Source organism: Perognathus longimembris, chromosome 16, assembly GCF_023159225.1.
Source record: "Perognathus longimembris pacificus isolate PPM17 chromosome 16, ASM2315922v1, whole genome shotgun sequence".
In the NCBI taxonomy this organism is placed as follows: domain Eukaryota; kingdom Metazoa; phylum Chordata; class Mammalia; order Rodentia; family Heteromyidae; genus Perognathus; species Perognathus longimembris.
In genome coordinates, this window is record NC_063176.1 from 57,717,197 (window position 1) to 57,740,645 (window position 23,449).

The following is a 23,449-nucleotide window of genomic DNA, read 5'->3' on the forward strand; positions in this document are numbered from 1 at the left end:
AACACTCCCATTCCCTATTGCGTGGCAAGAGCCCCCAGCACCTCCATTAAAATGGCATCTAACTTCTGTACCTCACCTTTACAAGAAGTTAAAAATAGCACCTGAAAACCATCTTCAGCGTCACAAACCGATGTAAATTTTTTAAAAAAGGTCTTAAAAGTGGGGCTGGGGATATAGCCTAGTGGCAAGAGTGCCTGCCTCGGATACACGAGGCCCTAGGTTCGATTCCCCAGCACCACATATACAGAAAACGGCCAGAAGCGGCGTTGTGGCTCAAGTGGCAGAGTGCTAGCCTTGAGCGGGAAGAAGCCAGGGACAGTGCTCAGGCCCTGAGTCCAAGGCCCAGGACTGGCCAAAAAAAAAAAAAAAAGGTCTTAAAAGTCATCATCAAACACACACTTGTTAATATTAGGAGGAAACCAGCTTCTAGGAAGGGTAAAAGGCAAATAGGAATAGCACTCCTTCCCACACGCCAGTGTTGACATCTAGTAGTTGGCTCATTGTAGTCTCACAGGCTTGCTCCGGGTGGATTAGTTCCTGGGTTCCCTGTAACTATGTGTGTGTGTGTATGCTCGCTCGCACACGCGTGTGTGCACATACATTATAGTTCTGGAGCTTGAACGTAGGCTGCATCCTGAGTGCTGTCTCTGAGCTTTTGAGCTTTTGAGCTTAAGGGCAGCCTAGCTCTACTGCTTGAGCCACAGCTTCCACTTCTGGCTGTTTTGGGTGCTTAATTGGAAATAAGAGTCTCACAGATTATACTGGCAGGGCTGGCTTCAAATCATGATACAAAGACCTCAGCCTCCTGAGTAGCTAGGATTACCAGTCCTCTATCATTTGACTACATTTAAACTCCAATTGATTTTGATCAAAAGAAAGAAAGCTTGTCTTAGAAAGAAGTGTGATATATATTTGCTCTGTTAAATTCCACATGTAACATCAAGGAAATTTTCCAGCTCTGTACAGTTTAATCCTTTGTGGAACTAACACTTTTAACTTTTGCTTCATACTTTTTTTTTTTGCCAGTCCTGGGCCTTGAACTCAGGGCCTGAGTATGGTCCCTGGCTTCTTTTTGCTCAAGGCTCTACCACTTGAGCCACAGCGCCACTTTGGCTTTTTCCGTATATGTGGTGCTGAGGATTCGAACCCAGGGCTTCATGTATACGAGGCGAGCACTCTACCACTAGTCCATATTCCCAGCCCCTTCTTCATACTTTTATGGCTTTCTTTTTGTCGGCCATGGGGCTTGAACTCAGGGCTTGGGTACTGTCCCTGAGGTCTTTTGCTCAAGACTAGTGCACTATCCCTTTGAGCCACAGCTCTGCTTCCTGTTTCTTGAGTAAATAATTGGAGATAAGAATCTCATGGGGACTTTACGATCTCGGGCTGGTTTCACACTGTGAACCTCAGATCTCAGCCTCTTGAGTCTCAACTAGGATAACTGTGGTCAACTCAAAAGTCAGTGGGACAGTTTGTGGGCTAGGAAACCACCCAGGAGTCACTAAGAAAAGTGGGTGATGTCCAGGAAGCCTCTGGGGCCAGGTACTACACCTCCTGCTCTGGAGGACCTGCTTCTGTGAGTGGCCTCCTCTTTCTGGCATCTCTAACTCTGTCTCCTTTGAGTTCCTCCTAAGAAGTCTATAAATATCCACAAGCTCCTCCCATTTTAAAACAAAACAAAGTCAAATCTCCTCTTGCCCGGTCCTGCATTCCCACCCCCAGATCTTGTGTCCTCCTTCCTTCCTTCCTTCCTTCCCTCCCCTTTCAGCAAAATTTCTTGAAGGAACAGCCACTGCTTCCTCTTGCCAAATCCACTGCTCAACTCCATCTCTGTCCTGTGCCTCCCATCTCCAGCCTCAGTGCCAGAGATCTCCTGGTCCTACCCCTGTGGTCCTGACTCTGTGGCCCTGTCCCTGTGGTTCGTCCTGCCCCTCCTAGTCCTGCTCCTCCTGGTCCTGCCCCTGTGGTCCGTCCTGCCCCTGTGGCCCTGCCCCTCCTGGTCCTGCCCCTGTGGCCTGTCCTGCCCCTCCTGGTCCTCCCCCTGTATCCCTGCCCCCGTGGTCCCGCCCCTGTGACCCTGCCCCCGTGGCCCCGCCCCCGTGGTCCTGCCCCTCCTGGTCCCGCACCGTGGCCCCGCCCCCGTGGTCCTGCCCCCGTGGCCCCGCCCTGTGGTCCCGCCCCTCGGGCCCCCAGGATCCCACAGAGGCACGGTGGGAAAATCTGCTTCGGCTTGCGCGTCGGTGAGGGCTCCGGACCTCGGGGCTTCTGCGAAGTCAGAGCCGTCGTGAACGGTGTCAGGGCCAGCCGCCGCCACTGACCCTTCGCAGGGGCCCAGCGCCGCGGCCGGGCGCAGGACCCGGGCAGTCGGTGCGCTGCCCCCTTACGGGCACCACGCAGACTCCCAGAGGAAGGCCGAGCGGCCGGCCGGCGTGCCGGGGCCTCAGGATCTCCGTGCTCTGGAGACGTCGAGAGGCCGAAGCCCGCCCCGAGCGGCGCCGAAGGCCACGGGGCGGCGACCCGCCGCCGGCCCCGCACGCCGGCGGGGGGGGGCGCGCCGGAGCAAGGGCGGGACTTCGAGAGAAGGAGCCAATCATCGCTCTCCTGCCCGGGGCCTGGGGGCGGGGCCTGGGGCGGGACCTCACGCAGGAAAGCCAATCGCCGAGCTTCAGTGGGGACGAGCCGCGGAGTCCTCAAACCAGGCCCCACCCCCTCCGGCCTCCCGAGCGCGCAGTCCCCGCCGTGACGCCGGACACCCCGGCCCCCACTGCGCGTGCGCGCCTCGCTGCCCTCCCGTCAGTCCCCGCGAGGCGCGCGGTTGGCGCGCTCTGTGAGGGTGCGGGCCGGCGCGGCGGCAGGTGAGACGCTGCGGGGCCGCGGGGCCGCCTCCTCTCCCCGCTCCCTTCTACTGCTGCTCTCGGGCGTGCGAATAACGCGGAGGGGGAGGGCGGGGGGCGCTGGGGGAGGGGCGGCCGCGAGCCCGGGGCAGGGGCGTTCGGTGAGGCGCGGCCGGGGTCCCGGGCCGGGGGCGTTCGGTGAGGCGCGGGCCGGGGTCCCGGGCGGGGCGGGCCGGGGGCGTTCGGTGAGGCGCGGCCGGGGTCCCGGGCGGGGCGGGCCGGGGGCGCTCGGTGAGGCGCGGCCGGAGGTCCGGGGGCGCCGGGCGGGCCGGGCGGGGGCGTTCGGTGAGGCGCGGCCGGAGGTCCGGGGGCGCCGGGCGGGCCGCGGCGGGGGCGTTCGGTGAGGCGCGGGCGGGGCCGGGCGGGGGCGCTCGGCGAGGCGCGGCCGTCGGGCGGGCCGGGCGGCGGGCCCCCGGGGCGGGCCCTGCGGAGGGGCCCCGGGGGCGCGGGGGAAGGCGCGGGGCGCCCTCCGCGCCGCCCGGCCTCGGGCTGCGGCCTTTCCAGCCGCGGTTCAGTGGCATTTGTGGTTCCGTGTTTCACTCTCTGGAGCGCCGGCGACATCCGGGGATCGAACCCCAGACCAAAGTAAAACCGCGTGGTGCGCTCGGGCCCCGCCGGCCTCCGCTCGGCCCACGTCGCTCGCGGGCCGTGGAGCTGCGCGCTCCTTGAGAAGAGTAGATGCTGGAATGTTCTCACGGGGTGACTGGCTCCGAAGTCACCAGGTAGAGCCTTGCGAGCTTGGCGAAGGCCACCGAAACTTCCCCGTCGACTTGTGTTTTCTTGCTGCTGAGTGCTTAGGCGCATGGTGATGACGTGGGTTGGTTTCAGCCCGTTTACTCTGGGTTAAAAATAACTCTTTCTATAAAACGCAGTGTGTTCTTAAACAGTTTTATCTTTGGAAAAGAGACTTTAGACTTTATTGTTAGTTTCTCATTACTGTTGTGATTTTCTGAGAAATAGCCGAAACAGATGTCTTGCTTTATCTTCACCGGACAGTGCAGCTATTGCTCATCATGTGTCATTTATCTGTATCTTTAAAAAAAAACATTGCCTTGTGGTCTAATGTTTGTTTTCTTCCCTCTCCCCACTCCAGGAGGAATCATTAAAAGATTCTTACATCAGTTTCCCCTTTTTCTGTGGACTTAGTGTAAACATTAGGTATGTTTATATTTTGATTTATTGTCTAAAAATCAATACCATAAACCCCTATCAGCTACAAGAAACGGAGGTAGTTAAACCATGAGTTGTGGAAATGAGTTTGTGGAAACATTAAGGAAAATTGGTTATCTCAAAGCTGATATTCTTAATGGAGAAGATTTTGACTGGCTGTTTGAGAATGTGGAAGATGAGTCATTTTTGAGATGGTTTTGTGGGAATGTGAATGAACAAAACGTTTTGTCAGAAAAAGAATTGGAAGCCTTTAGCGTTCTTCAAAAATCAGGCAAGCCTATCCTGGAAGGGTCAGCATTGGAAGAAGTTCTTAAAACTTGTAAAACTTTTTATTTGAAGACACCTAGACTGGATGACAAAGAACTAGAGAAATTAGAGGATGAAGTTCAAACTCTGCAGAAACTAAAGAACCTAAAGATTCAGCGCCGTAATAAGTGCCAGTTGATGACTTCAGTAAATAGCCACACATCTCTGAGATTAAATGCTAAACAAGAAGAAGCCACTAAGAAGCTGAAGCAAAGTCAAGGACTTTTAAATGTTAGGAATGCTAAACTCAGTAGTGAACTTAAGGCCCTTGGTGATGGAATTAATAAATTGATGATGTTCTTTAGACATTCTAATTTAGGTCAAGGTACAAATCCAATGGTGTTTTTGTCCCAATTTTCCTTGGAGAAATATCTAAGCCAGGAAGAGAAATGCACAACAGCGTTAACTTCATACTCCAAAAAGCACTTCTTTCAGGGTATACATGAAGTGGTTGAAAGTTCAAATGAAGAAAAATTTCAACTTTTAAATATACAAACACCGTCTATTTGTGATAATCAAGAAATCCTTGAGGAGAGACAACTAGAGATGGCTAGGCTGCAGCTAGCATATATCTGTGCTCAACATCAGTTAATTCACTTGAAAACAAGTAATTTGAGCATGAAGTCAAGTATAAAATGGGCAGAGGAGAATCTTCACAGCCTAACAAGCAAGGTAAAGAAGTGAATGAGACTATTCATATTCCAATTGTTGTAGAAATGTAGGATTTAATATTTCTACTAAAGCCCTTTAGAAATATAGATCTGATTATAATTTTTATTTTTCTGTTTAGTATTTATTTGTGATATGTATTCGTTATATACCATAGGTTCTCAATGAAAAGCATAGTGATTATAATTCCCACCACATTATGTAGTTTATTTTAAACAAAAATATTTTAATTTGCATTCAGAATTTAAAATTTGTATTACTTTAGACTAAACTGGAATTCGCTTTTTATGATATATGGCAAAGAGACAAATTTCTTGATTGTGAATATCCTGCTTTGTTTACTCTGACTTAGCATGGTGTTAATGAAGCGAAACATCCAAGTTCAGGGGCTTTTCTTTGTTGAGAATGTATGGATGTATGGCAAGTGTGTTAAGTAAAAATGTAACCTCTAGATCTTTTTTTATTTTTTTATTTATTTATTTTTTTGGCCAGTCCTGGGCCTTGGACTCAGGGCCTGAGCACTGTCCCTGGCTTCCTTTTGCTCAAGGCTAGCACTCTGCCACTTGAGCCACAGCGCCGCTTCTGGCCGTTTTCTGTTTATGTGGTGCTGGGGAATCGAACCTAGGGCCTCGTGTATCCGAGGCAGGCACTCTTGCCACTAGGCTATATCCCCAGCCCTAGATCTTAATATCTGGTTATAGTATATCAGGGTATATCAGGTTTTATATATATATATAGTTATATCAGGTTAGTTACAACAGATAAAAAACTTTCGATGTAATTTGGTGTACTAAAATCAACCAATAGACTAGAAGAATATCTACCACAGATAACTTTTTTCTATATATTTATTTAAATTGATTTTTTTTAAATGATACTGGGGTTTGAAAAGCAGAGCTTTGTGCTTTGCCAAGCAGAGGCTCTACAACTGAGCTACACTTGTAGCCCTGAGAACAATTTTTAAGAAAAATAGCATTCATTCATTGTCAGTGAGTAAGGTGCTAGTGTTGTGACTGAATTAATCAAATGTGATGAGGTCTTGGGCACCCATTTGTGTGTGTGTTTGTGTGTATGGCCCTAAGGTTTAGTATTCATGCTGGCTTTGATCTTGTCTTAGTCCATTTTTTTTCTTTTTAAACTGTAATTTGGGCTAATGTTAATATGAAATTCATTTTCATTGAGCATAACATCTGATCATCTAAAATAGTAAAAAAATCATTTAAAAACTATTCTTAGTCTAAACCTGTAGTTTGAAATGTAATTGTTTTTCTTTGTGTAGGTCATTGACAAAGAAAATTTGGATGCTAAAGTTTCTAGCTTGAACAGTGAGATTCTGAAACTTGAAGAGCAAATCACTTATATAAAAGATAAACGTTTGCCTGCTGTGGTAAGAGAGAATGCCCAGTTATTGAATATGCCAGTTGTAAAGGGAGATTTTGATCTGCAGATTGCTAAACAAGATTATTACACAGAAAGACAAGAGTTAGTTTTAAATCAGCTGATAAAGCAAAAGGCATCATTTGAACTTGTACAACTATCTTACGAAATTGAATTGAGGAAACATTGGGACATATATCGGCACGTTGAGAATCTGGTTCAAGAACTTAGTCAAAGAAACAAGATGCTCTGCCAGCGATTAGAAATGTTAACAGATCCATCTGTCTCTAAGCAAATAAATCCAAGGAATACCATTGATACCAATGATTATTCTACTCAGCGGTATGTATGCTTATTAAATCTCTAGTAATTTTTTCTTTGTTTTTGTGAAGTATTAGTTCAAATTGAAGTTGTGTGGGTTTAAAAAATAATTGTACTTCAATTTAGGTCAGTTTTGCATGCACTCGCGAGTGTGCGTGTACTAGTCAGGTACTTGAACTCCCAGTGGGGGGCCTTTGCCTCCTACTTGTTTTTTTCAGTCAAGGCAGACTCTCCAAGATTTTTGCAGGGTAATTGGAGAATCTCATGGACTTTTCTGTCTGGCTTTGAACCCCAATCCTCAGATCTCAGACTCTTGAGTAGCTAGAATTATATGTGTGAGCCACAGCTTCCTTTCAAATTTTGTACTCCCTTCCCACTCATGTTAAGTGTAAATGCAGCTACTTTAAAGTTGATGCTAGTGGATTGGAGGAATGAATAGATAGTGGATTGGAGAATGAAGAGAATGAATAGATTCTCACTAGATTTCTTGGTTATTAGTAAAATGATGAGTATGGATTTAGGGCTACCTCATTTCTGAGAGTGCCATCGACAGGATGATGTATGTGAATGATACCTTGTGAAATTGTATAGTTACATTCACAGCTTTGGGCAGCTTTGGGCTTGAACCATTCTGTAGTCTATTATAACTTACACACAAATAAGAAAGAGCAGATGCTTTTTGTCAGATTTATATGGATTATATTGCTTCAGATTTTTCCCTTATAGGCAGGCAGGTGGATTTTTCTGCTAATAATGGTTGAAGTGTATGGATGGTCTTGTGAAACATCAAGATCTGTGTGCCTCTGTAGTCCTGCGGAGTGTGAACTCAAAGTTTCCTTCTTGGGAGGGCCCTACGACTTGAGCCATGCTCTTAGCCCTTTTAAATTACTTTTCATATAGCATCTTGCATTTTGTTAAGGCCACCTGCACCATGATCCTCCCATTTATCCTTTTGTTGAGGTGATAAATGTGTACTACCAACTCCAGCTTTTTATTGGTTGAGGTGAGGTCTCTTAAGCTTTTTTCCCCAGACTGACTTTGAACTGCAGTCCCCCTAAGCTCGGCTTCCCAAGTAGCCTGGATTTATGAACATGAGTCATCATTCCTCCTTGACATCAAAATTTTAATTTAGCAACCCCAAACTGGCAAGATTGGAGTAGCAAAAGCTTGATATTACAGCCATTTAGTAGCTCTTTATTATTTACATATTGTTTACATCTTTAGTGTTTCTCTAATCCTACCAGAGTCTTATAAAATAGTCAGGTATTGAATATAGAAATTAAGTGTCAGGAATTTATTTGAACCTAGGCCTTTGGTTTCAAGTGCATTGCTGTTGCTACCATCTCATAAATGTATTCTGTGAAGAATTTTTTTTTTAATGCCGGATAAAACACACTAAAATCAAGCATTACTATCCCATCAAATCAGCGACTGCAGTTTTTCCTGACCTCTGTTCATTTGCCAGCCACTGCAAAAACATTGTTTCAGAGTGGTATCAAGAGGCAGTTTTCCCTCACAACAAAACATATCTCGCAGTCTAAATGAAAATAAACATCACTACTTGAAATTATTTTATATTATCAGAGGCAAGTAGGTATTATGCTTTTGTTTTTCCCTAAAAGAGTATTCTTTGGTCTTACTGTGTGAATGCCTACAGTTCTGTGTAATTTAATATAAATTAGGAATGTAATAGTGAAGCCATACCTCAGGGGACATCTTAGGTATTTCCCTAAGGCCTCTGCTCTTTTATGCTAGAGCACAGGCCTATGTATTCAGACTGTCCAAACCCTCACCTGCTGTCCTGTGTATGAATCCTTTTTCTTTTTTGGCTACACTGGGGTTTGAACATGGCTGTTTGCTATGTAGGTACTCTGTGAAGAATTTTTTTTTGAGTATCAGTAAATACTTTGAAGTAGTTTAATTTCATATCTAGAAGATATCCATCTAGAAGATGGAGAAACTAGGAATTGTTTTTCTTGGTACGTTTTGTTTTTAAGACAGTGTTCATTGACCTCAAACTTAATGTGTAGTCAAGCCTTGAACTCAAAATCTTTCTGCTTCAGCTTTGAGTGTTAGGATTATAGAATATGTGCCACCAAATCCAAATTCAGGTATTTCTGTACAGAAATCATAGTTGAAATGGTTTTGCTTGCTTTATTTTAGAAGCACACACATTTCTGTTTTTCAGTTGTTGGTTTTCCCTGTAAGTGCCTCAATATACAGTGTTGTAAATTTTAAATTACACTAATGAGAATTTTTCCCTATAATTTTTCTTTATGTATTTTAGGCTTTATCAACTTTTAGAGGGAGACAACAAGAAAAAAGAGTTGTTTATTACCCATGGAAATCTGGAAGAAGTGGCTGAGAAATTGAAAAAAGATGTCTCTGTAGAACAAGATCAACTGGCAGTGTGTACTAAAGAACATTTTTTCTTTCTGTCCAAAGTGAATAATGATGTGGATGTGCTCAGTAATGCTTTGTATCAAGGAGGAAATCAGCTTTTGCTTAGTGATCAGGTGGGTAAAAACACTTTTTAAACAATAACGCTGGATGCTGGTGGCTCACAGGTGTAATTCTAACTACTTGGGAGACTGATATGGGAAAGTCAGTTTGAGGCCAGCCCAGGTAGAAAAATTCACAAAACCACTTCTCAGCCTATAACCGGGCAGAGTAGTGGCTAGTTAGGAGGCTGAGATTAGAAGGATGAGATTCAGTCCAACTCTTGTCTCCATTTAACTAGCAAAAACCTGAAAGTGGAGGGGTGGCTCAAGTGGTTGTGTTGGCTATGAGCAAAGGCCTTGATTGAGTAATCCCCAGTTCAAGCTCTCTAGTGACAAAGAGGAACCCAATTAATATGGTTATGGTATTTTTAAAGCTGCATGTTTGATTTTAAATGCCTCTAATTTATTTTTTGATTCACAATTGACTGTATTTTGCCATACTGTGCATCAGCAATGATGATGAGAAAGCATTATTTAAAAGTACTTGGCTTGGGGCTGGGAATATGGCCTAGTGGCAAGAGTGCTTGCCTCGTATACATGAGGCCCTGGGTTTGATTCCTCAGCACCATATATACAGAAAATGGCCAGAAGTGGCGCTGTGGCTCAAGTGGTAGAGTACTAGCCTTGAGCAAAAAAGAAGCCAGGGACAGTGCTCAGACCCTGAGTTCACGGCCTAGGACTAGCCAAAAAAAAAAAGTACTTGGCTATAGTCACATGATGTTCCTGATAACAGAATGCATCTTCATTTTAGGTAGAGATGTGCAAGGATGCATCCTAAGTGATTTTACAGTGATCATATTTGATACATGATAATGAGCTATATAATGATTAGATTCCTATAATCTCATTTCTAATTGCATTTTATTGCTTAGATTGTGCATAGTTTTAAAATCATTTAGTCTCATAAATTATATTTTAAGTTATAATTGCCTTTAATAAAATTATTGAATAAAAGTGTTTTTACTTTACTTTTTTAGGAATTAATGGACCGCTTTTACCAAGTTGAATCCCAGTTGAATAAGCTAAATCATGTCCTTGCTGATATTCTTGCTGATGTGAAGACCAAAAGAAAAGTTTTGGCAACTAATAAATTGCATCAAATAGAAAGAGAATTATATGTGTATTTTTTAAAAGATGGAGAATATTTGAAAGATATTGTGGAGAATTTAGAAAGCCAATCAAAGATGAAGGTTGTTGGTCTTGAAGATTGAAAATTACGGAAAACAATCTTTATATGCTATGTTTTAGTGTTTTATGTATTAGAAGAAGAATATATGTAATAAATATAACTCTGTTTTTAAATTCAAGGCCAATGTATCTTTTCATTTTAGTGGGTTCAAATATATAGAAGTTGAGCATCCCTAATCTGAAAATCCATATTACTCCAGAAAAAACTTTTTTTTTCTTGAGATAAGGTCTTATTCTGTAGCCCAGACTGGCCTTGAAATTTGACATCCTCCTGTTTCCCACCTCCCATGTACTGAGATTACAGGCGTATGCCACCATGCCTAGCCAAAATTAGAAGTTTTTTGAGCACTTACAAGACAACACAAGTGGAAATTCCATTCTTTTTTTTTTTTTGGCCAATCCTGGACCTTGGACTCAGGGCCTGAGCACTGTCCCTGGCTTCCTTTTGCTCAAGGCTAGCAGTCTGCCACTTGAGCCACAGCGCCACTTCTGGCCGTTTTCCGTATATGTGGTACTGGGGAATTAAACACCGGGCTTCATGTATATGAGGCAAGCTCTCTTGCCACTAGGCCATATTCCCAGCCCCTGGAAATTCCATTCTAACCACATGTGACAGGTCAGAAATAGAATGCACTTGTACTTATATTCCTAATTGCATAAGGTGTATGTGAGACATAAGGAATTTCAGATGTAGACTTAGGTTTCATCTCCAAGATGTCTCTACACAAATATTCCAAAATTTGAATATTCCAAAATTTGGTTCTAGGCATTTCAGATAAGGAATGTTCAATCTATATGTTTGGGTTTTCCCTCATAAAATGTTGTTCAAGATTGTCATGCTATTTTATGTCTAGTTTGCTTGGTAGCACTTAGTTCTGGGAAATTTGCATTTACAAGTAGAAAACATGTAATACATATGTGCATATGTATGTGTATACACACATAAAATTGGTCAAGGAATGCATTTTTTAAAAATTTCCTAAGTAGTTACACAAAGGGTTTTCAATTCCAGAAGTCAAGTTATGAGTACAGTGTGTCTTGATCATTGTCTCTCTTTTCATCATTCTCTTCTGTAAATGTTTTTAATACAATCAGATCCTTCATTTATGCATTGAAGTTTCCTGCTATTAGTAGTTAAAATACTTGTAGAACTTTGAGTTGACATTTTTAAGATTACTTCTTTTATATTCCAGTCCTGGGTGGATCCTTGAACTCAGATCATTGAACTCAGGATTTGGGTGCTGTCTCTGAGATTTTTTACTCTAGGCTAGTGTTTTCCTACTGGAACCACAGTTCCACATCTGGCTTTTTGGTGGTCAATTGGAGATAAGAACCATGCCTGTTCCTGCCTGCTGGCTTTGAACCTTGATACTCAGGTCTCTCTTGAGTAGTTAGGTACCAAACTTGAGTTACTAGCATTTTAAGTTCATTGACTTTAATACAGTAGTTTCCCCCTTATCTGAGCTTTTATTGACTTCAATACAATGAGTATTTTAAGTTCATTGAGTTTATTAATACAATAATTCTCCCCTCACCGAGTTTTGCTTTCTAAAGTTGTAGTCACCTTCGGTCTGTTGTGGTCTGAAAATGAAAATGGAAAAATCTAAAAAATTATTTTAAGATGTATGTGGTTCTGAGTCGTGTGAGGGAGTCTCAAATCATCCCACTCGGGATAGAAGCCATTTGTTCTTCACTGAGCATCTCTGTGTATTCTGCTGTCTTGTTAGTCACCCAGCCAGTTCTGGCTGTTATCATAGATTCTATACTATGTATGCAATTTCAGTCATCTTCTTGGGTTTGGGAAGGGAAGTTCCTGTCTATGAAATAGTCAAGTCACCTCCTATTTGACTACAGTAAAATTTGGCTGCTCCAGTGTATTTCTCTGTGATTCCCTGCTGCAGACTTAAAGACTTTGAAAGGGCCTGCTTAAGCTGTATAGAGTGTCAGAAATTGAGTAGCTATTTTCATTTTAGAAGTTGAGTTCTGGGTGCTGAGACTAAGTTTTTTGCAAGACAGATTTCAGCAGTGCTTGTACTTTTTTTGCAAATTTTCACATCAAAAATGAAATGTGAAATTTAAGGTTACCTAAAAGTGGTTAAAGGGTTGTGCATGTGCATGTTTTAATTTCTTAGGGATGAGACTACTTAAATGTTAGGTTTAATATAGGATATTAGTGTAGTATTTGGATGGTTAGAAATTGCGAGTTTGAAGTTTGACTGTCAGTTACTAGATCAAATGCTCCTTTATAGCCTAGTTTATATTAGGCCTGTGTTAAATCCCAGGTGAGTTTCAGGTAACTTCTAGAATATTTCTTGTGTTTGTTGTAGATAATTAGCGTTTTCAGCTATCACTATTGGAAATGGGCATGTTTAAGTAACACTACTGCCAATTTTTGTAATCCATTGGGCAAAACATTTACTAGCAGGGTGGTGGTGGTGATGCTAGTTACTCAGGAGGCTGAAATCTGAAGATTATGTTTTAAAGCCAGCTGGGACAGGAAAGTCCCTGAAACTCTTGCCTAATGAACCACCAAAAAGCCAGATATTGAGCTGTAGCTCAAGTGGTAGAATACTAGCTTGAGCCCAAAAAGCTCAGGGACAGTTTCCAGGCTCTCAGTTCAAGACCCAGGACTAACAATAAATAAAGTTTACCAGCTATTGTATCTGTTAAGTGTTTACTCTTCTTTTTTTTTTTGGCCAGTCCTGGGCCTTGGACTCAGGGCCTGAGCACTGTCCCTGGCTTCTTTTTGCTCAAGGCTAGCACTCTGCCACTTGAGCCACAGCGCCCCTTCTGGCCGTTTTCTGCATATGTGGTGCTGGGGAATCGAACCTAGGGCCTCGTGTATCCGAGGCAGGCACTCTTGCCACTAGGCTATATCCCCAGCCCAAGTGTTTACTTTTTTGTTGTTGGTTGTGGTGCTTGAACTCAGCCTGGGTGCTACTCCTGAGCTTTTTTGCTCAAGGCTGGTGGCCACCACTTTGAGCCATAGTGCCACGTCTGTTTTTCTGGTGGTTAATTGTAGATAAGAATCTCACACCCGGGGCTGGGAGTATGGATGGCCTAGTGGTAGAGTGCTTGCCTTGCATACTTGAAGCATACATGAAGCCCACTTCAAATCATGATCCTCAGATTTCAGCCTCCTGAGTAGCTAGGATTATAAGGATGAGCCACTGACACCCAGCTAAATTTTTATTTTTATGAAGGGAATTTTAGTGTATTAAAACCTTTTAGCAATACATTTTAAGATTTAGTTATCAGCTTAAGTAGCATTCCCTCCCCCCACCCCCATTTTATCTTGGGCTAGAACATGTAAGTTTTTCTTCTCTCATGTATCAGCTGTGTGACCAGGTGCTTGGTCTATTCTGACTTTCACCTTATTAGTTCAGGTGTCCATTAGGGTTGAACAGTGCAATGATGGCAGATTTGTACACTTGGAGGTTAATTGCCATTTTTTAACTGAGTACTGCTTACTTTATAACTAAGTAACTAGAAAATAAATTCTCAGTTTACCATAATCTCCTAATATTGAGCCTTTGGCTGTGTGTATATGAGGGTTTTTTTTGCTATCTTTTTTGTATTATGAGATGATTAAAACCTATTTATTGTGGCTATTAATACAGACTTAAAAATGAAGTTCTCAGTACATTAGTTTTCCAACTAATGGTATTTATTATTTTGACATTCCAAAGGTAATATGAATATTTACCTTATGTTAATTTTACATCTAGGACCTTATGAAAATGGAAAATTATGAGGCATGTGTAGGCTTTGACGTCAGTGAGACACCTCTTTCCAGTGTTGCTCAGAAGATTATGTCTGCTATACGTTCAGGTGATTTAGTGGATTCTAAGAACTGGGGAGAGAATACAAAGAGTAAGTAAGTTTTCTGAATCCTTCCATCTTTTATTACCTTTAATAATTTTTAAGTTTAATAATTGAAAAATAGAATAAGAATTGAAAATAGAATTTTATTTTTGTAGAGCTGTCCCAGGCCTATAAATGGGAAACTTAGTCCCACCCTGTTTACTGTCAAGTGAGTACTGACTCTGATTCCTGGATTTCCCAATCTATTACTAGTGGTACTTTAAAACTAAAACACACTCTTCCTTGTGTCAGACATTTCAGTCAAACATTCCATTAGATTAGTATTTAAGTATTTCCAAAAGCAGTGAGCTCTTTCCCATTGCCTGTCATTTGGCTCTCATCATTGCATCAGCACCTAACATTTGCTATTATGTGGAGCACATGAGAAGTGTTTTGACACTATTATACTGCCACAAAAGTGGATAAACCTCAAAGACCAGTGGATATATCTGGATAGGTTTATGATAGGTAATATTATAGTGAAAGTGCTGATGTGTAGTCAGAAGTGTGGCTGGAATGTTTGTAACATCAGAACATTGTTTTGCTAGTAGCAAAACAAGTTTTATTCTGGATTTGCACGTCTGGATCAGTTGTAGTCTTTCTTACAGAGGAAGTTATAAATCATTAATCTAATAAGTAATGAAATTATGTGAAACCGTTGATAGTATTGCCAGATATTAGCTTTTTTTTTTTTTTTTTGGCAGTATTGGTATTTGAACTTAGGATTTAGGCCTTCTACCACTTGAGCCACATCCCAGCCTCTTTTTGCTTTCTTATTTGGGTAGAGGCTTGTATCCCCGCTCCCTTCAAGTTAGACCTAGTCTGTGATTTTCCTCCCTATGGCATCCTGCATGCATCATTGGGATTACAGGCATGCACTACCATGCCTGGGTATTTGCAGCTTCCAGCTGTAACCCTCCTGATCTCTACCTTTTGAGTACATAGATTATGGGTATTGGCCACTACATTCAGGTAGCACTTAACCTTTCAATCTCTTCACAAATTCAGGCTTATGTTGTTTATATGCTACATTATAATAGGAATCACTAATAGAGCAATACAAATTTTGGACTATGTATTTAGCAATTCATAATGGTTTAGTAAAAATACTTATTTAAATCTAAATACTTTAAATTTAATTTTATTCCCATTTGTTCACTCTGACATACTAAGAAGTGTTAGACATGCAGTCTACATCTTACTGGCCTAGGTTATTTGTTTTTAGTCAGGCTCTCACTGTGTAGACCCCGCTGGTGCTGGAGGTCTATTAGTCCAGGGTTGCCTTGAACTTATGCTATGCCTGTCTTAGCCTCATGAGTGCTCTGGTTACAAGTACATGCCACTATACCTGGCTTTACTTATAGTTTAACAAGTCAGGAGCCAGTGGCTCATGCCTGTAATTGTAGTTATTTGGAGAGCTGAAAATAAAGATCACAGTTCGAGGACAAAGTGTGTTTGACAGCCCTCCTGGTGGGTAGTTGAGTGCAGTGGCATGTGCCTGCTGTCCTAAGCTGTGTGGGAGACTGGAGGTACTAGGCCAGTCCAGGAAGACAAGTCTTGTGAGACTTCATCTCAACAGAAAATTGCCGGGCATTGCTGAGCATGCTTGTCATCCCAGCTACAGTAAGGGGAAGCCTAAAGTAGCCAAGTAACAGTCTCAGCACATATCTGGACAAGGCATAGCTCAGTCTCATTGCATCAGAAATGACCCCATGGCCAGATTCCTGTCAGTGGCGTTTGTTTGAGGTCAAGTATTGTATCCTAGTTCCAGGGAAGGCCTGAACACAGCAAAATACTTCCTCCCTGGCCCTTTTCCTTCTTACCAGTTGGAACCCAGAATGACTCATCTTAGCAGATTGTGGAACAACATTCCAGAAGGACCCTCAGCCTGTCACCCTTCGTGAAAATAGCTGTACCTACTGAGACCTTTTACCTCAAAACATGAAAGAAAATAAACTTACTCTTTGTTCTTTCAGCTATTGTATTTACTTTTGTGTGACTGTATCTTAACTTGCACACCTTTCTATTCAGAATTGGTCTTACTTAATTTAAATTTTTATTACTTTATTGTTGAGGGGTAATGACAGAGGTGTTTGGTAGGTACTAGGGAGCAGTTTCTAGGTCAGCTGAGGATTATGCATATGATTAATGTATTTATGTCTTTTTGTTTCAGTATCTAGAAATTAACTTTTTAAGCATGTGTTTATTCCTTTTTAATTTTAACTTCTTGGACTTAGAAGCCAGTGTGGTGTTGTCTTGTAATACATTTATTTTTTTCTTTTTTGCCAGTTCTGGAGCTTGAACTCAGGGCCTGGGCATTGTTCCATGCTTTTTTACTCAAAGTTCTACCAATTACAGATTAAAGTTCAAGTTCATAATCCTAGCTATGGAGTGGTAGAGATTAGGAAGATGGTGTTTAGAGACCTGCCCAGGCAAAAGTTTATGAAACCTTAATAAACAGGATGTGATAGTACACATCTTTAAATCCTAGCTTCAGGGAAGTTGTAGATAGGAGGATTACAGTCTGAAGTTAGCCCAGGCAAAAAGTGGACACATGATCTGAAAAATAACTAAAAAGTCTGGAGGTATGGTTCCAGTAGTAGATCAAAAACCTTGAATTCAAATCCCAGTACTGCTTACAAAAAACAAACAAACAAACAAACAACTGAAGTATTTGTTAAAGTCAAATTAATTGCTGGGCACTGGTGGCTCATGCCTGTAATCCTAACTACTCAGGAGGCTGAAATCAGAGGGTCAGGGTTCAAAGCCAGCCAGGACAGGAAAGTCTGTGAGACCTTTATCTCCAGTTAACTACCAGAAAACCGGAAGTGGTGCTATGGCTCAAAGTGGTAGAGTACTAGCCTTGAGCTGAAGAGCTCAGGGACAGTGCCCAGGCCCCAAAAGTTCAAGCCCCACCCCCCCCCAATCCAGTTAATTAATATGAACTCTTCTTATTATCTTAGTGGAAATATTCTATAGTTTCCAGGACATAAAACTAAATGAATGATTATTCTAATTAGGATTATAAGGATATTTTTATATCTGTCAAACAAAAACTTTCTACCTACTCAGTTACCAGACCCTAAAAGGCCTTAGGTTTTAGTTGTAGCTGCCACTGCCCTCATTCAGGGCCTCCCTCTTCATGGAGACTAGAGTAGTGCCCTCTCGATTGCGCCTTTGCTCCTTTGCCACCTTTGCACAGTCTAGAGTTAGCTCATTTGTTTTCCTTGTTCTCCGCGAGACTTGCACCATGGCCTGCCTCCAGCCCTCCCTTTTTAGTCATATGTTCTACTCTTTTCCATCCATCTTAGTGTTCCATGCCAATTTGACTATGATCTCCAGATACATGGCACTTTTCTCTCTCTGCCCTGTACCTTTTTGTCTTTACCCTTTGTTCACAAGGGTAATGTTTTTCAAGGTTCTGCAGTCATTTGTCTTCATGGCCAATTTTCTTTGCTTCTGCATTTGCTTGATGTGAAACCCAGTTTATAAAACACATACAAGGTAGCCGCTTGATTGTGTAATGCTCTTAAGTCTTGGTGCATTTTGAGTTCTTGGAAGGCAGACTTAAATGTTCCGTTCATCTTGCATGTCGACATGGCAGGCTGATTTATGAACTTAGCTCATACTATTTTGTAAGAGCTGTCTACAGACAACAAATGAAGGATTTTACTATCATGTATGTTGTAAATACTTTGCTCAACATTTTTTTTTATGTTTCCCCAACATCTCTTTATTTATACTTTTTTTTTGTTTCCAGTCTTACAGCTTGAACTCAGGGGCTGGGTACTGTCCCTGAGCTTCTTTTGCTCAAGACTAGCGCTCTACCACTTGAGCCACAGCTCCACCTCCAGCGTTTTTGGTAATTTCTTGGAGATAGTCTCACAGACTTTCCTGCCTGAATTGACTTTGAACCACAGTCCTCTGATTTCAGCCTCCTGAATAGCTAGGATTACAGGCAACTGGTGCCTGGTTTAGGAACCTTTTTTTTTTTTAAACTGAAGTCCAGGGCTGGAGGGTGCAGTTTGTGTAGATATTTGCCTAGTGTGCACCAAGCCCCTTTGTCCAAGCATTACAAAATGTCACACTCTGGCATCTATAATCTCACATTAAAAAAAAAAAACATATTGTTACATTTATCATTTTATATAAAATTTAGGCTTTTTCTTGCTTGTTGAGCTCTCTTCTTAGTGAACTCATGTTAATTATGTGCCTTTTATATTTTTGCCCACATCTCTTTTCATTAGAATTATAGCTGTCTGTGGGTACCATTGGCTCAGGCCTGTCATCCTAGCTTCTCAGGAGGCTGAGATCTGAGGATCTTGGTTTGAAGCCAGCCAGCCAGACAAATCTATGATGCTGTCACTAATTAACTGGCAAAAAGCAGGAACCAGAGGTGTGGTTTAAGTTGTGTAACACCAGGCATGAGTGACAAAGCCTAGCAAGGGGTCAGGACCTGCGTTTAAACCCTAGCACCTGGGGCTGGGGATATGGCCTAGTGGCAAGAGTGCCTGCCTCATAGACATGAGGCTCTCGGTTCGATTCCCCAGCACCACATATACAGAAAATGGCCAGAAGTGGCGCTGTGGATCAAGTGGCAGAGTGCTGGCCTTGAGCAAAAAGAAGCCAGGGACAGTGCTCAGGCCCAGAGTCCAAGCCCAGGACTGGCCAAAAATAAATAAATAAACCCTAGCACCTACACACACACACACACACACACACACACACACACACACTAAAGCTATCCGTGTCTGTGCCATCCAGGGGCATTCTCCAGTGGTATTCACTGAGGTATTTGTTGGAATATATCACCTTTCAACTTCCCCTGTCTCGGTCCTGGCCCCAGGAGCACATCCCAATAAACTTTTTGCTGCGAAGATCCTCAATTTCACTGGACCAAGATTCCTCCACAGGGCTGATTCTGGAGGTTTGGCCATCTTGGACTTTGGAGGAGCCCAGAAACCCTTTTCTCTGGACCTTGCTCAGGCTACCAGCTGCACCCTACTGACGTGGGCATCCCAGTGAGCGACAGGAAGAAGCAACCACAAGGGCCGTGTTAGTTCAAGCCCTGTGACGTGGAAGCACCCACTGCCACTGGCTTCTGGAGGTCTTTCCAGCTTCAGGATGGAAGGTTTCTTCCATTCTTTAGGCTGTGGCATTGGAATGATGCTTTTTTATTTTTTTAAATTGAACCTAAACAGGGACTAGCTGGAGACAATTGATTTTTTTTTTTAAGCATCTTGGTGCAATTTGTCCTTGTATGGAAGAAACCATTTTAGACTACTTCAAATTAAAAAAGAAATGACAGCAGTAATGTTTGCAGGGCCCCACCATTCTTATTTTTGTATCATTTAGCCTAGACAAGAATTTTGTCCCTTATTAGATAAACAATGTTTATTGTATTGCAAAACTTAAGATTCTTGGTTACTTTACCACAATCAGTGTGAGAGTTGATATATCATGGCATATGCCTACCTAGTTGCCCCTGCCCTTTTTGTCTTGGAAAATTAAGTCATGCTTTCTCCTTCATTTGTAATACTTTAGGAAAAAATTTTAAAAGTCTATAATTCCACGTTTTTCTTGAAATGTTTTATGTACACTCACATATATTTCATTTTATATAAAATTGTTTGCTGTCGCCTCCTCCCTCCTGACCATTAAGTCATAGCCACCTAGCCAAGCAGTACTGATCTGTTGAGGGAGCAGGGCCGAAAGGACAGAGCAGTGTGAACAGAGAATGTTTAAAGTATGGTTAACTAGATGTGGGCTTAGTCACCAAGGGGTAGAGAGAATGCTAAAAGATCCATGAAGCAGACCCGAAGTAGGGAGAATAATAGCGTGCTTGATCTGGAGACGTCACGCCCCCCAAGGCTGCAATTTAGCCTTGTTGAGCGGTCATGAACGTGTCAGTCACTTCGTGAACGGCTGGCAGCTGTGCTTGTGAAGAGTTGCCTGGGAAGCCTCCAGCTCGATAGCCACCACTTAGGGAAATCCCTTCCTCAGGCGGTGACCCTCCAGCACCCTCTGCTGACAAAGCTTGGTGGCATCTGGCTGCGGCATTGCAGTGATAAGGGCTGAATTTGTAGCTAAGGAGCAATGGGTAGCTGGCACAAGCACCGCAGGAGCTTGCCAGACTGTGCAAGCGTGTCCTAGGAAGAGGACACGTGGGATGGACAGTCCAGTGCTAGCTCAAGATGGTTCAAACTACAGCTGGGTCAGGGAGTGTTTACTCGGGGACATCAGGAGTGATCCAGGGAGATCCTCTCAGGACCTTCATGCCCCGCAGGAAATAGTGCACATTGGGTTGGGCAGAAACGTTAGGCCTTTTCTCCACTGCCGTAGTGATGGAGAGAGAGGGCTAACACGTCTAAGATGTGGCCTTGCTTGAGCACATTACGGCTGGGAAAGTCAGCAGATCAGTATTTTGTGAGAGGTTCTCTGGACACTCAGTTTACCAAAGCAATAGCCAGTGCTGCCATGGGGCCAGAGACCTATTTCACTGTGGGTCCCAGTGGTGCTCTGTCCTCTGTGATGCTTCCTGGTAACAGGGGGGAGGGTAAGATCCTAAAAGAGAAGCCAGTTGGTTCTGGTCAGGAGCAGACTGTGTACAACCATGTAGGCAATAGCTGGAGGAGAGCAAGGTCCAAGGGAGAGAGACTATGTTGTAGTCACTGCCCCAGACTATTTCCTCCAAATGACCTCTGCCATTTACCCCGGTGCCTTCATTGTGCATATTAGAAACATTTTAGAGACAGTCACGCAGAGTCCAGTATGACGTGGATACTAGGTAACTTGAATTCATATCACCAGTCAGGACATAGGAACTTGGGACCTTGGTCTGGATTTTCTCCTCCTAATGGCTCTACAGGGGGTCAGGTTCGTTAGAAGAACACCACACACACCCCCCATCCAGACCTCATCAACTTGGTCTATAGCATGAGAAATGCCAGGACTAGGAAGCCCAAGTGCATAGCTTCAACTGCCTTTCACAGCCAGGACAGCAAACTAATAGCAACAGACTAGAATGGGCTGAAGGCAGTGCTGACTCCCAGATCGAAAGGATTCAGAAGACTGGGAGGATCCTAACTCACATTAGGTACTGACAAGTCAGGTGGGACCTTAAGCCAGGCAATGCCATCTGCAGAAAAAAGTGTAATTAAAGTAACAAAAGCCTCCTACCATGATACTGGCTCCTGGTAGAGACTGAAGTGACTATGAAGATGGTTCTGTCAGACCATCAAGAGGAAGGCATGCAGCAACCCATTCTAAGTCGGAAGCAGTTCGCTAGATACAAACAGGCCACCAGGCACAACCAGGATACCTGAGCGGGTGACCAGGCTCCCATCACTGCATAAGTGCTGGCCCTGGTATCTGTAGGGAGGAGGGGAACCTGCTTCAGACCAGCGAGAAGAGGGGAAAGCATTGAGCTTGGTTCAAAACGGGTCATCTCGGTATGTGGCGAAAGCCAAAAACTAGTTGGAGGCACCTCAGTCTGATTTGGGCAGACCTGGAAGATACATTGAGGGGAAGTCCAAGAGACAAATGGGGAGTGCACTTGAGTTTCAGAGAACATCAGGACTGTGAGCAGTGTGAGTGGCTCCCATAGCTGACCAGGGCTTGGAATAAGAAAGATTGGGAGTTGTTGAGGCAAGTCATATGGATAGGTCTATGGGATGGGTGTGAGGCACTTCCCCCCTGAAAGCATCTACCACAGAGGATAGGCAAACACAGGAAACAAGCACATTGGCTCCATGACGTGGCCAGTTCACACTGCTAGTCCTTGTCCTGCACTGTCCCAGTGCTGACACATGGGCTCTGCCTGGGCCAAGAACACGGTGTTCCCACTTGCCAGGGCTACCTTAGCTCTTTCTCTGGTAAACATCCAATCTTTGAATAGGGATGAGTAGTTGAGACACATGGTCAGTAAGCTACCTAGAGCATCAGAGTGCTAGGCCAGGTGGGGACCTTCGAGTGGCAATAGCGGAGGGAGATAAATGTTAGATGTCATCTGCTCTCTGAGTTCAGCTGCAGTGACCACAGGTGGCTCATTCCTTTAACCCTTCTATGAGGAAGAGGCCCGCCAGACCCTGCAGGGACTTCAGACCATGTCTGAAGCGCATGATCTGAGTAGCAGGTTGTGTTCCACAGTGAGCCCTGCAGATGCCCAGGTCCCCTGTGACGCAGTGCCCACCCACAGTCGTAGCCCCCCCTGGTGGCTGCTCCTGATGTAGACCTGCCTTCTCAAATTTTATTTATTGTGCTGGTCCTAGGGCTTGAAATCAGGACCTGGGTGCTATCCTTGAGCTTTTGGGCTCGAGGAGAGTGCCCTACCACTTGAGCCACAGTTGCTTTTTAGTGGTTAACTGGAGATAAGAGTCTTATGGCCTTTCCTTCCCCGGTTGGCTTCAAGCCATGAGCCTCAGATCTCAGGCTCCCGAGTAGCTAGAATTGCAGGCATGAGTCACCAATGCCTGACTTTACTGCTACTATCTCCATCAAGAGATTTTCATCTTGATTGCGTTGCTTAGCCCTTTTTTTTTTTTCCAGTGCTAGGGACAGAACCTAGTGCCTTGCACATGGTAGGCAAGCACTGTTCTATTGAGTTACATCCCCAGCCAAGACATAGAGCTTCTCTGCCCAGTGAACATCTACTCCCTGGGAGTGATATATTCAATGATGAGTTGGTGCTGCCTATATAGGCCCAGCTCCCTCAACAGAACACCTCTACAGGGCTAGCGGGGCCCAGAGCAGGCTTTGAGGACTACATCTTTTCTTTGGTGGGGTGGGGGGTGGGGGGAGGCCAGTCCTGGGCCTTGGACTCAGGGCCTGAGCACCAACCATCCCTGGCTTCTTCCCGCTCAAGGCTAGCACTCTGCCACCTGAGCCACAGCGCCCCTTCTGGCCGTTTTCCATATATGTGGTGCTGGGGAATCGAACCGAGAGCTTCATGTGTAGGAGGCAAGCACTCTTGCCACTAGGCCATATCTAGCTTCTTCTCAGGCCTACTCTAGCCTCCTCCACTCCAGGTGCAAACCATCACAGAGTGGGAACCCAGTCCACAGTATATATGGGTAGCACCTTCATGTACACAAACAGAGAATTTGGTCACTGTTTTCAAAAATGTGGTCAGTCTTCAGTCTACTGATACAGCTGTAAGTC

At 43.8% G+C, this 23,449-nt stretch overlaps 2 protein-coding genes across 2 annotated transcripts in view; both read left to right on the plus strand.

Annotated features, from left to right (window-relative positions):
• Positions 1–2,821: 2,821 nt before the first annotated feature.
• Haus3 (HAUS augmin like complex subunit 3) lies at positions 2,822–10,623 on the plus strand. The gene is made up of 5 exons (XM_048364497.1): positions 2,822–2,855; positions 3,988–5,042; positions 6,319–6,758; positions 9,025–9,253; positions 10,216–10,623. The coding sequence occupies exons 2-5, from the start codon at positions 4,134–4,136 to the stop codon at positions 10,447–10,449; spliced, it is 1,812 nt and encodes a 603-aa protein (XP_048220454.1). The 5' UTR covers positions 2,822–2,855; positions 3,988–4,133; the 3' UTR covers positions 10,450–10,623.
• A 3,363-nt stretch (positions 10,624–13,986) lies between these two features.
• Poln (DNA polymerase nu) overlaps positions 13,987–23,449 on the plus strand; it is a 100,418-nt gene continuing 90,955 nt past the window's right edge. The window contains exon 1 of the mRNA XM_048364509.1: positions 13,987–14,299. Coding sequence (XP_048220466.1) covers positions 14,161–14,299 — 139 coding nt within the window. The 5' untranslated portion in view covers positions 13,987–14,160. The remainder of the gene's footprint in view (positions 14,300–23,449) is intronic.